Raw genomic sequence first — 12,306 nt, 5'->3', positions numbered from 1 at the left:
TAGGTACCTAGTAGCTCTCGCTGGCTGGCTCTGGCTAGCTTCCTCGCTGGCTGGCTTCCTCGCTGGCTGGCTTACTTACTTGCTTGCTGGCTGGCTGGCTGGCTTCCTCGCTGGCTGGCTGGCTGGCTTACTTACTTGCTGGCTGGCTGGCTGGCTGGCTGGCTGGCTCTAAGCACTTAAACAGAAATATTGATATACTGAAAAAAATTACACACGCTCTCGGTGTATGCCTAGTGCGTAAACCCCGATACAACAATGCAAAATGGGTTTTGGCGACAACTCACCTATAGGCTGCCGTATCGCCCTGGATAAGGTGGGACAGGGACCGATTCGCCACCCTCGATTCGATCCTGACTTTGCCTCGTTCTCGGACAGCTGCTAGCTCCGAAAGTCACAAAAGTGCCAACGTTAAAATTCCTAAAATTCCCGCCAAAAAGTCAAACGATGGCAATTCGGCCAAAGTAATACTGGGCTTTTGCCTTTGCCCCTCTCCGGTCCGGTTGCAGAAGTGGCTGCCTCGCGCCAACCCACCCGTCGTCCTTCGACATGCATAAAACCGTTGGGTTCCTGCCGGTGTGACCAAGCTTGCAGCGAATTGACGCATGAATACAAATGAGGCAGCAATATTGAACATTTGATCCCATACGGCCAATAGCTGACCGAGCTCTGCTGCTTGCTCACCACTGCCGCCCGCCGCCACGGCTCGGCGTGGCTGCTTGTCAAACACACCCGTCCATGTGACGACGCCTCGCTCCCGTTCCACGCGCTGCAGCCTAGGGGATTTCGCAGTCGTACGACAAAACTCTTAACCCCCAAATCGAGCTCATTCGCCCTGTCGGTTGAACCTGTACCACATTACCATTGCAGCTGACACAGACCGCACGAGGTACGCTCGCCACCGCCTGATTCACTTACAGGGCGCGACCGAAGTGCTTTGCGTGCGACATGGCAGGAGCTACTTGATACATGCTCCCCAACACCTCTTCATCTTGATGTGAGCAGTCGACACTCTCTTTTCGAAACTCAACCTCTTAAACACCTCAAATATCCCTACGGCCATCCGACAGCTACCTGCGCCGAGTCCCTAGGAACTTCATCACCTCTTTCAACAGTCTTATCCGAGCCATATAGTATACATCATCATGACCTCGAGCACATCTTCCGACTCGCAGCCTCATCGTGGCCAGGAAAAACACCTCGCCGAAGCTATCGCTGCTCAAACGCGAGGCATCCACGCTCGACTTAACAAGTCCATCCTGGCCCGCCTTCCTCTGGCCCTGCCCCCTCGCGCTTCCGATCCTTCTACCTACGTCACCGGACTCTTGCACATTGCACCGATTTACCTGACCTTTGAAAGCCTCTGGGAACACCTTCTTGCGCCTCGTTCGGAGGACGGCCTCGATCCCCATGCAGAACTGGTGACACCGCTGCGGCCCGCATCCAAGACAGCCACGGTCGGGACTTCGCCGTTGTCCGCTCCTGCTCTGCTTCAACACAAGCTCAACCTTCCTGCTCGCGTGCACTCCGTCCTCCATGCGCTGCATCTGCCAGGTCTTGCACGGGGAGACTGCCTGAAGGCTGACATTCGAGAGTTGACCGGATGGTCCGATCATGTTCTCGACAGCCAGCTTGCCAATGCCTGCCGAGCACCGGCCCTTTCCGCTATGGTCGACCATATGAGAATTTCTATACAGAAGCAGCCGCTTCTTCTCGTCACGTATACGTACATCATGTACATGGCTCTCTTTGCTGGGGGGCGGTTCATCAGGTCGACGCTGGAATCAACTGGCGATGAATTCTGGCAGACCCCGATGGCTCCTGTTAAGCCCACTATGCAGCCATGCATACCTATGCCAGACGTTCAACGCGAGATACATAACGACTCGCCGTCCCACAATGGCTCACACAAATGCCACCCTCTGCCTTTGAGCTTCTTCCACTTTGATACTCCACACGATGGCGAAGACTTGAAGGTCGAGTTTAAGCGCCGAGTGAGAATCTGCGAAGCAGCTCTCGAACCGGACGAGACACAGGCCATCGTTGAAGAGGCGAGCAATATCTTCCAACACATGATCTCTATTGTGCAGCAGCTGGACGCCTTCTGCGAGGATGATACAAGCGAAAGTGCCGCGACGACCCACGGAGACTACTCACTCTCCGCACCTCTTCTCGGCCGTTTGCGTGACAGTGTGGCCGTGGCCAAGGAACGACATGCAAGGACCTCGCCTCGAACATCATCGAGTGAAGATGACAGCGCAGGTACCGTCATTCGACGACGGAATCACCACTCCAGCGCCTCTTCCGACTCGCATACCACCGAAAGCGGTGCTTCCGAGCATCCACCAGTGCCCGCTGTCACGAGGGTCCAGCTGTGTCCTATGGCGGCTGTTAGATCCGTCCGCTTCAATTCGGCTCTGTCACTCCCGCACCAGAACGAGCAGGTGGCGTGGGCAGGTCGCCGAGAGCAAATCAAGGCTGCGGACCTAACCAGATACGTACTGGCAGCGCTCCTTGGCATTGTAGCCGTTGGTGTCGTTTTGCTTTCGAGACCAAGATCCATGGCGTGAGTCGGAAATGGTGACGACCGAGCGTGAGATTGTGCGTTGAGCTGTCTCGCCTTGATGACGTGGGGTGAACAGTCCTGCTTTCAGCAAGAGCATATGAATCTGCATACCCAGGCGTTTGACCTTTTCGTAGTTTTCAGGCATTATAGATATATGAATAATGTTTTTCTTTACGAGACGCCGCCAATCTTTTGGAGTATTGAGTAAATGTCGTGCTTTGACTTGGTTCTTCTAGTATAAGTGGAAGCTGATGATGCCCGTACTAACAATCCAATTCTATCCCGTAACGCCAGCTATGCAAATGTTTTGCCGTCTTTCAGGCGTCTGCTTTCGATACCGTCCATGCTTCAACTTTGACCAACCAAACAATAAAGTCCCACTGTCCCGGACCAATAAATGGAAGCCCAATGCGGGCGGACTGCCATGCTCTAGATGTGTATATACAAACATCATTATTCATTAAGAGAAAAAAATAGAGGTTGTATGTGAGCGAAAAAAGAAAAACACGGCGCGTTTACTCCTCGTCATCCACGTCCCAGTCGGCCGCCACGTCGGCCCAGCCTGCCATGTGCCGCTCGCCGCCAAACTCGCCGACGGTGCGGAGGTGACGCGCCGCGGGGGCGTCCTGCTGCCACTGGCGCACGACGCAGTCGTCCGACGCGGTGACGAGCTTGCCCTCGCAGGACCAGGTCATGGTGGTGACCTCGCGCCCGTGGCCGCGGATGAGCGGCGTGCCCGTGCGGTACACGGGCAGGGCGCCGCCGCCGCTGCCGCAAAACGGCGTGGACGCGGCGGCAGGTGTGGAGGAGGCGGAAAAGGAGGAAGAGAGGGAGAAGCTTCCGGGCCGCTCGCCAGAGAGGACGTGCGAGTTGGCGGCGGATGAGGCGCGGAGGTAGCGCTCGTCGGTGGGGAAGAGCACGGCGCAAAAGTCGGAGCTACCAACGGCGAGGACTTCCGGCCCGCCGGCGGTCCGTACGGGGCGGATGGCGCACTTGACGTAAAAGGAGTGGATGCGAAACATGTCGTGCTTCAAGCCGAACAGGGGCCCGAGTCCCTGGGCACCGCCGGGCTTGCGTTTGGCGGCGTGGTCTTGGAGGCCGGGCGCGTGGCCGAGGATGAGGTGCGCCGTCGAGTACGCGTAGACGGTGCTGTCTTTGCAGACGGCGTAGAGGCGCGCCGTGTCGGCGCTCAGCGCCATTGATGTTGTGCCGTAGGAGCGCCACGCATGGCTGGGCGGCGCCTGCGTCATGGCCAGCGGCGTCTCGGCGAGCTGCCGCCGGGGCTTAATGTAGCGCGTGTCCCACAGCTTAATCGTAGCATCGGCCTCGGAGGCGGAGAGGAGGAGGTGCTCGCGGCCGGTGGGCAGCCACTGGATCGTGGTGACCGACGCCGAGTTGGTGTAGCCGTTGACCTTGCGCTCGTGCGAGTTGTCAATCGTGTTGACCGTCCTGGCAGCGATGGGCTCGAGCTGGGTATCGCGCTGGACGAGCCGATTTGGGCCACCGAGGGTAGAGAAGGAGTTGACAGGCATGGGCGAGCAGCGCAAGTCCCACACTTGAATGCGGCCAGCTCGGTCAGAGGTCGCGAGTGTGCTGCCATTTGCTTGGCCCTTTTGAAAGCTGATTTGGCGAAGGGAGTCGCAGTGCCCGCCATTCAGTTCGACTGCGACGGTTTGCGTGGCAACATCCATAATCTTGCCTGTGCGATCGCCGCAGGCAGTAGCTAAACGGAGGTCGTCCTCGGAAAAGTCGAGGGCCATGATGGCATTATCGTGAACCTTAATGTGCGTGTCCACCTTGGAGTTGTCGGAGCTGCCGCCGTCGGTCGTATTGAAGAGGCGCACGTAACCCTGCTCATCACCGATGGCTGTGACGGGGGCTTTGTTGCAGCTGGCTAGAGAAAAGGGTATCGTATTGCCGGGGCCATTGTATGCTGTGCATTGGTGCAGATCGGTGCTGCGACTGTAGTATGCCGCCGTTTCGGCACGAGGGTCGCAGGCTGGCATGGCGAGGAGATGGTGACCATTATGGGCGGAAAAGCCATGTTCTCGATTGAGGAGCTGTGATTCGAATCCGCGGTTACGGAACTTGCGGACCGGCTGTGGTTTGTAGCCTTCGAGAGTCTATGGCCGGTTAGCACAGGCCGTGTCTGACAAGATGAAAACACACACGGCATGGCCCTGATTCTCGGTAGATATGATGTCTGGTGTTGCTGGTCTCGGCTTTTCTTCTGTACTGCGGAGTCCACTACGACTAGCCTTGAAGAACAGATTCTGCTGGGTGTTAGCTACCAGAATTGAGACAAAGTCGTGGTCCTTTCGTACAAGGGTGGCTTTTCGTCTATCACCGAGCACATCATTGGCGGGCCGCTCCAGACCATTCTCGTCTGTGGCACTATCTGGCGTCTTTACAGGCAATCGTAGCTGTGGCAGCGACAGGTCATCCATAGGAAAGCCTCGTCTCCTCTTAAGAGCCTGTAGGGAGCCTTCCGGGCAATGTCGCTTGCTCGCACCGCCACGGACTGTTCTCTCGGTTGGTGAGGAGCATATGGGATCTGACATCAGGACATCATTGGCCAAGGATTCTGGAGATAGCGGTCGACGGTTGGTTTCGGAGCTGTTGAGTGCTTCGAGGGGAAGACGCAGAGTAGTTCCCGGGAGGGATGACCGGGGAGTGAAGAATCGTCCGAATCGTCTCGGCGTCACGGAAGGGTTTCGACGCTCTTTCCCGCACCGTGTCCGGGAGGGCGAGAGATACGGGCCTGTGGGTGAGGAACTCATGTCGGGGGCCGACGCGGAAGCTGGAGGACTTGACGGAATTGTTGAGTAGGCAGAAGGGCCATGATGAAAATGCATGCTTGCCCGAGGCGACAATGGTTGGCAACACGGATAAAAGAAGCGACGTGATGGAAGCGTGGAGGGTTAGGATATATGAGAGAGAGAAACCATTACAGGAAGCTGTGGAAGAGAAGAAAGTTGAAAGCAAGCACGGAGTAGGAGGGACTGATATTGGTTCGTGGAGGCAATAAAATTGAGGCTGGGATGACTGTAACGTGGGGAAAACGCCAAATGTCGGTCATTAACACGGTGCCGCGTCTCGTCGCGTGCAAGGAGAAGCTCGATGGCATCCTGGTCCGTGGCGAGCTGGTGCTAAAAAGTGGAGACCTTTTAGCAACTGGCGCCGCTTTGATGTGGCGGTGCGACTGTGGCGGGAGCTGAAAAGGGCGAGAAATGAAATTACGACAAGGGCACTGCTTTAGAAGGGTTGGTACGAATTGGAATCAGAGTTGCGACTTCGATTTGGGCAGGCTGCATTGCATCTTGGGTGGACCCTTGTTCTGGCACCACTGTACCGACGCGTGCTCGCGTGTCGATGGCTACTTTGACAGGAAAAAAGAAAGAAAAAGAGAAAAAGAGACAGTTGAGTAACAATAAAACCGAAGAAACTGCAAACCTGGCGCTAAATAAATCCGGGAAGCTTCTGTTGATTTCCGTCCTCGTACCAAGCTCGATTTGCCGCGACGCCACACCTCCAGCCTCGCAAGGCTGCACCACTGGATGCAGCCACACTCCACCGCCACACTTGACGCTCTTCTGACCTCCTGCACTCTGCACTCTCTCTGCACTCTGTCTCGTCCAATTCCCTTTTCAACCCTGCCGCTGCTCATTTGACCTTTGGCCCCCCTCCTGATTCATATTATTATTACCCTGTACAGGGCCTTTCGCCTCCTAGCTGCTCTGGCCGATCTCGCTCGCTGCCCTGACCACCTATTGCCGTGGCGCCGATGGTGTCATTTTCCAGAGCCATGCACAATTGCGCAACGCAGTAACTTGCCGCTCGACTTTCCTACCGATTTAGCCTGTTTCCTATAAATCGCTGGAACTTTCCTCATCGTCTTCCTCTCCATACCCGTTTTCTCGCAACGCCATCTACGATGTGTCGCTTCCTCGTACGTTCCCGCGCCGGCCCTCGCGCCAGCGACATTGACATCGACATTAGGCTGACATTATGTACCCAGGTATACAAAGGAAGCGACGAGATTCTGCTCTCCAAGCTGATCCTTGATCCAACGCACTCGATCCTTAAGCAGTCGTTTGATTCGCGACTACGACTGGTACTACGACTATTTTCCCCACCACAGACCATCGACTGACGCTTCCAACAGGACACGCGACGGGGCCAGAACAACGCCGACGGCTTTGGTATTGGTTTCTACACAGACCCCAAGTTGGGTTCCGCACCATGTCTGTTCACATCGACGACACCCGCATGGAACTGCGCAAACCTTCAGCGAATCGCTTCCAAAACTGCTTCGCGACTCATCTTTGCCCACGTCCGCGCCACGACCGAAGGGTCTACAAACGAGGACAACTGCCACCCCTTCACCCATGGCAGCCTAATGTGGATGCACAATGGCGGCCTCGGTGGCTGGAAGTTTATCAAACGCCGGCTGGGTAGCCAACTAGCAGACAAGTGGTACTTGGGGGTCCAGGGCGGGACTGATAGCGAGTGGGCGTTTGCCCTCTTCCTCGATACTCTCGAACGCCTCGGCCACAATCCCAGTGCTTGCCCTCCCACCGGTTTCGGCCCAACTATTCTGCGCAAAGCTGTCGAGCAAACCATTGCCAAAATCAACGAGCTCACCGACTCGATACCAAAAGAGATTCTCGAGAGCGAAGATGTCGACACGCGCAGTCTGCTCAACTTTGCCGTCACAGATGGTCACAGCACTATCTGCACCAGATACATCAGCAGCGCGCGCGACGAAGCCGCTAGTTTGTACTACTCGTCAGGAACGCGCTGGGAAACGAGGACGGGTGCAGTCGACGATAGACAATACCAGATGGAGCGCCAGGACAAGGGTGCCGACATTGTCCTGGTAGCTAGTGAACCTTTGACCTTTGAGCGAGGCAAGTCCAAGCCTTTATGACTTCATGACTTATGACTCCCCAGGCCAAGTTCCCATACTAACCTGCACCTAGAAAACTGGGTCAATCTGCCTACCAACTCGACTCTAACTATTCACCGGCAGACTGTCATGGTACATCCAATTCTTGACAAGTACTACGAGCGGGATCCTTATCATGTGCGCTCCAGCGCATTTGTGCATACGCAAGGGCTTGTGTCCAACGAAAAGCCCCCAAGCGGCTCGCTCAGTTCCGGCAGCGACGCACCTTCGTCCAGCATCTTCGAGAACATCAAGAGCATCGGCCAGTCGTCGCTATCCCGGAGCATCAGCCCAGACTTTGCGCGCGTATCCTTGACCCCTACAAGCGGCCGACCTCTTCTCACTACACACCGAAGCAAACCTTGCTCGTGAGGGGCTGCGCCAGGGCAGCGACGCGAACAACAAGAAACGAAACAGGCACTACGTCGCTTGGTGCATTTCATCGTCCAATGCAAAGTTTTCAAGCTCCATTATCTTGACTAGCTTAGAGTGATGGCGCCGGTGGAAACGGCATTAGGGCTGCTTGTATATTATTGTTTCGGAAAATAGTTGCGGCCGCAAGTAGCCGAATCTCCCCGTGCCCTGCTTAGCAGACCAACAGCTTCATGCTGCAATGATAGAGACGCTGAACGTTACAGCTACTACATTTCCATCGTGGCTTCTTCACCACAGAAGCGAGCAATCTTTTCCTCCATCTCACTTGCGCCAATGCATTGGTAGTCGCGCAGAAAACGCAGGTACATGATCGCCAACGTGGACGCTTAAGTGGTATATGGAGTGACTTTCGTGTCAAGGCAGGAACTACCTTTTGGCCCTTTTGGCCGTCACGAACGGACCGCAGGCGTCCCGCACCATAGAATCCCATGGCGTAAAGTATATATAGTGTGCTGCTTCGATGTCAAAAGACAGACCATACCTGCGAGCAGCATACTTCTAAACAGCCAGCGCCCGTCTCATCCTTACTCCGCACATCGTGCTGCTTTGATCCCAACAGACGAACCATACCTGCTAGCAGCGTATTTCTAAACAGCCAGCGCCGATATCATCCTTACTCCGCAAATACAGTCTCACCACGTCAATCAGCAAAATGGTATGTTCCTTCGCCGTCTTGCAGTTCCTCGGCTGCCGCCACAACCGCCTCGTCAAAATCGGCTGCTCCAATGACTGCACCGACTTTTGCGAGCCCCAGGAGACGCTACTATTTACCCAGTCGCGTTTCACCTGCATTTCTTGCACTAAGGCCAAAGAAGACGCTGCCACAGTTAAATCCATGGATGAGCTCCAAGCGGCTCTGGCGGCCGTCGACGAGAGCACGGCTGCCATACAGGATCCGCAGCTACAACAGTCCATTCGAGCGTGCCTGTACTATAATACCCATGCCCGTTGTGGCTTTCTTTTCTGCATCGCAAGCAACAAGCGGGCCCTTGAAATCTCCGAAACAGAAGACCTCGAGGACTGGACAGTTGAGTACGCGAACAAACTATGGCATATGAAGCATGGGAGCTCCAAAGACGTGGAGGATAACAGGCGTGACTTGGACCGACTGTTGGCGGTGCAGCCCTGGGAGCTGCGCATCGTCAAGGAGGATAATCCCTTCAAGAAGGTCGTTGGTGTCGCCGGCTCGAGCGACTTGAGCAACCGGCCACCTCTTCCTCATAGCACCGTAAACCCGACCGAGACCGTGGCTCACTCGTCGAGCCCGTCGGGTACCACCTCATCGCCACAGTCGGCAGAGTGCGAGGGGATGACACCGCATAGTATGCCGGCGGGAGCTGAACCGGGGGAGGTCCTATCTGGTCAAGAGATGGTGCCGCATCTCCCATTGGCTCATCGAGAAATATCGCCGGACACGCTTTTGTCGCCGCCTTCTTCGTCTATGAGCCCGCCGCCATCTCCTTCGCAGATGCGAGACAAGTCTCGAGAAATGGAAATGCCTCTATCTCCTATGAGTAACCCAGATATGGACAACATCTGATTTCAATGTGTATGTTCCGTCTACGCCGTCGCACCTCTTGGCCGCAGAACGCTAACACGGTGTCCACAGGCCGAGTAACTCTTTCAGAGCAACAGCCTTCGGGTGATATCGAGCCTCTTGGCATCCCATGGCATTCTCCAACTCGGCTTCCTGCGGCTGTAGCAAGGTTCCGGAACTAAATCCGCGCTGCAAGGACGGTTTGTTGGCCACACGGGGACGACTGGACACTACGGTGAGGGGGGTTATCTGGAGACGGGCAAAGGAGCATCGTCCGAGATGACCAGAGATTGGAAACACACCGGGTGGGTGTACGAACTGCCGATCAACGTTGTTGGGTTGCAGTGAGGAGAAGATGGAGGGACGGCGGACCTCGGGTAAACCCCAGCGAAGTAGGGACCTTTTTCTAGCGTTCTTGCAAATTTTCTTTGAAGTATTGTAAGACGCATTGGTTAGACATTTGATAAGCAAGGAATGAGTAGTGAAGTATTGAGTAATGAACAATGTGTACCGTACGTTAGAGGGTGGGTTGTATTAGTCTCGAAGAATGTGTCACTGTTTGTACGCGCATAGTATTCGCTCGCGGTGCAAGACGACGGAAACGGAAAGTGAAATACAGGGACCAGTTACGTGAACTTAAAAACTCAACTCAAATGAACACTACATGGGATCAAACGTCGTAACTAACAACCGTCGCGCCCCTTTCGGCAGCAAGATGGAGGGGGGGTGCCACGACGTTGATGGCACATCGCGCTGGATAGACTACGAGCCAGCAAAACAGGGCACCTAAACGGGATAGAGTTGCAGTTTCCGTTTTGATTGGAACATTTACGACCGACGGCTATTAGTAAACAGGATGTGTCTTTGGTTAGCCGTAGTCTGAAGTATGATGGCAATGTTATGACAGAGTGAGCTCGAAAAAATAAACTGGCATATTCCGCGAAAATGCGGATTTACGACATGCCGTCTACAAATACGAATCAAAAGCATAGCTATAGCTATACCAGTAAAGAATACTGGGAGCAAGTGAGCAAGTATAGTGTACGAAGAGACCAAGTCACCTGGGTTTGCACAACCGCCGCGGCCATGCCAAGCCGGAGGACCAAGGGCGTTCAAGCAGGGCATGGCATCATCTGGTGTATAATTCACGGGCCATGTCTCAAACAGAAACACGCTACTTTCTCGAAATACTGCTTGTTAGTTTTGGCACGGCTTGGACGAGGCGGTGCCGCAGGCGGGAAAGAGACAAGAGCTTTGCGTATAGGATTCATGCTATATGGGTAGGCAAAGCCAAGGAAGGGGGCGTGGTACCTGTATGTAGGGCCAAGGCGGATGAAACAGGGGGAAGCACGGCGCGCTGTGGCTTTGATTGCCTATTCCGGCGAATGTTGTGTTTTCTTCGAGAGAGAGAGAACCAGAAAAAGGGGGCGTGTCAAAGAGCCGAAGCCATCGAAAAGGCCGATAATAAGGCTGCGCCTGCGGCGGCCCAGCTTGCGACTGACTCGCGACTTCTGCTGGGCAAGTTGCCGATCAAAAGGGCGGCAACAAGTCGGTCGGCGCCAACGTGAACCAAAAGACCAAAGGTTGGCCGCTCGGGGGCCAAAACTAAAGAGCGGGAACCAACCGAGGCAAAGGGAGGGTCTTGTTGGATACGACAGAATAACTTACCATATTGCTAATTCTTACTGTTTTCTTACTATTCTTTATCAACTTCTTTCTCATTTTCTTTCCCTTCTTATCCCTCTTATCTTGCTTCTGCGTCTTCTAATTCCCTTTCTTCCCCTTGCTGGTATACCTCTTAATAGAGTCTAGACTTAGTTATCTGTCCGGCCTTTTTTTTTGTCACCCGCTTGACAGAGTAGTCCATTAGTACGTTCTGCTGCCCATACAAAGAGCAGAGATAGGGAACGCCCGGGAGACTACTAGGCAAGCGGCATCTTGGTTCCAGGTTACGGGAACTTTTGATGTTGGCGCGAAGCTGGTCTGGAGTCACTGGCGCAGGACCTTATGACCGGACTCCGACCGAACCAGGATGGATCACCTCACTGCCGGGGATCTTTTGGTACGGGTGTCCGAATCGCCGTGACGGCGGTCGGGGAAGAAAAGGGGGGGGGGGCTGTCGGGCTTGGGAAATGCGGTTGGTGGGGGAAGAACCCGACATAAGTGAGATGTGACATCTCTCATCAGGGGTGGGCTTTTTTGCTCTAATTACCGAATACTTTTGCAACAAACTAGTTTGAGCTACGGTGACAGATTCATACGTTGAAATTGGGCAAAAGCGTTTCTCTTGTTTGCCCCGGCGCGTATTCTGGAAAAAGGTGTGTGTTCTGCTTCAAGCTATGCGACGGAACAACGAGGGGGCGTGAAAGGATGAATTGAAAAAGAGAGATATGAGAAGGGGTCAAGTCATTAACGTTATCGGGCGTGAATTGGATATTCGGAGGTTTTTGTCTTGTGTTATTACCAGGGTCAGGGCGGAGAGGAGAGGTTGCTTTCGACAAAAGGTCCTTTGGCATTATTGCTACCATGACCCCCCCGCCTGGTCCGGTAGTTCTCAATACGGCGCGACTAGGGGTGGTAGAGGAGGGGCAGGCTAGTCAAGAGGGAAGTGGTGACCCTTTTTTCCCCAAGATCTTGCAGCAGCGCGGTGACAGCTGTGTCTGCGGACTGGGGAACAGTCGCAGTGGTTGTGGGCGTGCTTTGCGGGACATGCACCCGTTGCATGTTGGGAAACACCTTGCTCGGGTGTGAAGAGAACGGGGGGGGGATCGATGGTTGACAACCACGATGCGATGGCGCCATTCGGATATAATTGGCAAGAGA

At 54.7% G+C, this 12,306-nt stretch overlaps 4 protein-coding genes across 4 annotated transcripts; 2 read left to right on the top strand and 2 right to left on the bottom strand.

Moving 5' to 3' along the window:
- Positions 1-1,142: 1,142 nt before the first annotated feature.
- CCM_03102 (hem oxygenase-like, multi-helical) lies at positions 1,143-2,567 on the top strand (the record flags this gene model as incomplete). The annotated part of the gene is made up of 1 exon (XM_006668254.1): positions 1,143-2,567. One exon carries the CDS (start codon positions 1,143-1,145, stop codon positions 2,565-2,567), a length of 1,425 nt encoding a protein of 474 aa, XP_006668317.1.
- A 511-nt stretch (positions 2,568-3,078) lies between these two features.
- On the bottom strand, positions 3,079-5,343 carry CCM_03101 (WD domain protein; the record flags this gene model as incomplete). The annotated part of the gene is made up of 3 exons (XM_006668253.1): positions 3,079-4,686; positions 4,735-4,836; positions 4,888-5,343. The coding sequence occupies 3 exons, from the start codon at positions 5,341-5,343 to the stop codon at positions 3,079-3,081; spliced, it is 2,166 nt and encodes a 721-aa protein (XP_006668316.1).
- A 288-nt stretch (positions 5,344-5,631) lies between these two features.
- CCM_03100 (Glutamine amidotransferase, type II) lies at positions 5,632-7,883 on the top strand (the record flags this gene model as incomplete). The annotated part of the gene is made up of 4 exons (XM_006668252.1): positions 5,632-5,694; positions 6,582-6,677; positions 6,729-7,449; positions 7,546-7,883. 4 exons carry the CDS (start codon positions 5,632-5,634, stop codon positions 7,881-7,883), a joined length of 1,218 nt encoding a protein of 405 aa, XP_006668315.1.
- Positions 7,884-12,051: 4,168 nt separating this feature from the next.
- CCM_03099 (uncharacterized protein) lies at positions 12,052-12,207 on the bottom strand (the record flags this gene model as incomplete). Its single annotated transcript, XM_006668251.1, has 1 exon — positions 12,052-12,207. One exon carries the CDS (start codon positions 12,205-12,207, stop codon positions 12,052-12,054), a length of 156 nt encoding a protein of 51 aa, XP_006668314.1.
- Between the last annotated feature and the right edge of the window lie 99 nt (positions 12,208-12,306).

This window comes from Cordyceps militaris, assembly GCF_000225605.1.
Source record: "Cordyceps militaris CM01 unplaced genomic scaffold CCM_S00002, whole genome shotgun sequence".
Classification (NCBI taxonomy): domain Eukaryota; kingdom Fungi; phylum Ascomycota; class Sordariomycetes; order Hypocreales; family Cordycipitaceae; genus Cordyceps; species Cordyceps militaris.
This window is presented reverse-complemented; position numbering and strand designations above follow the sequence as displayed.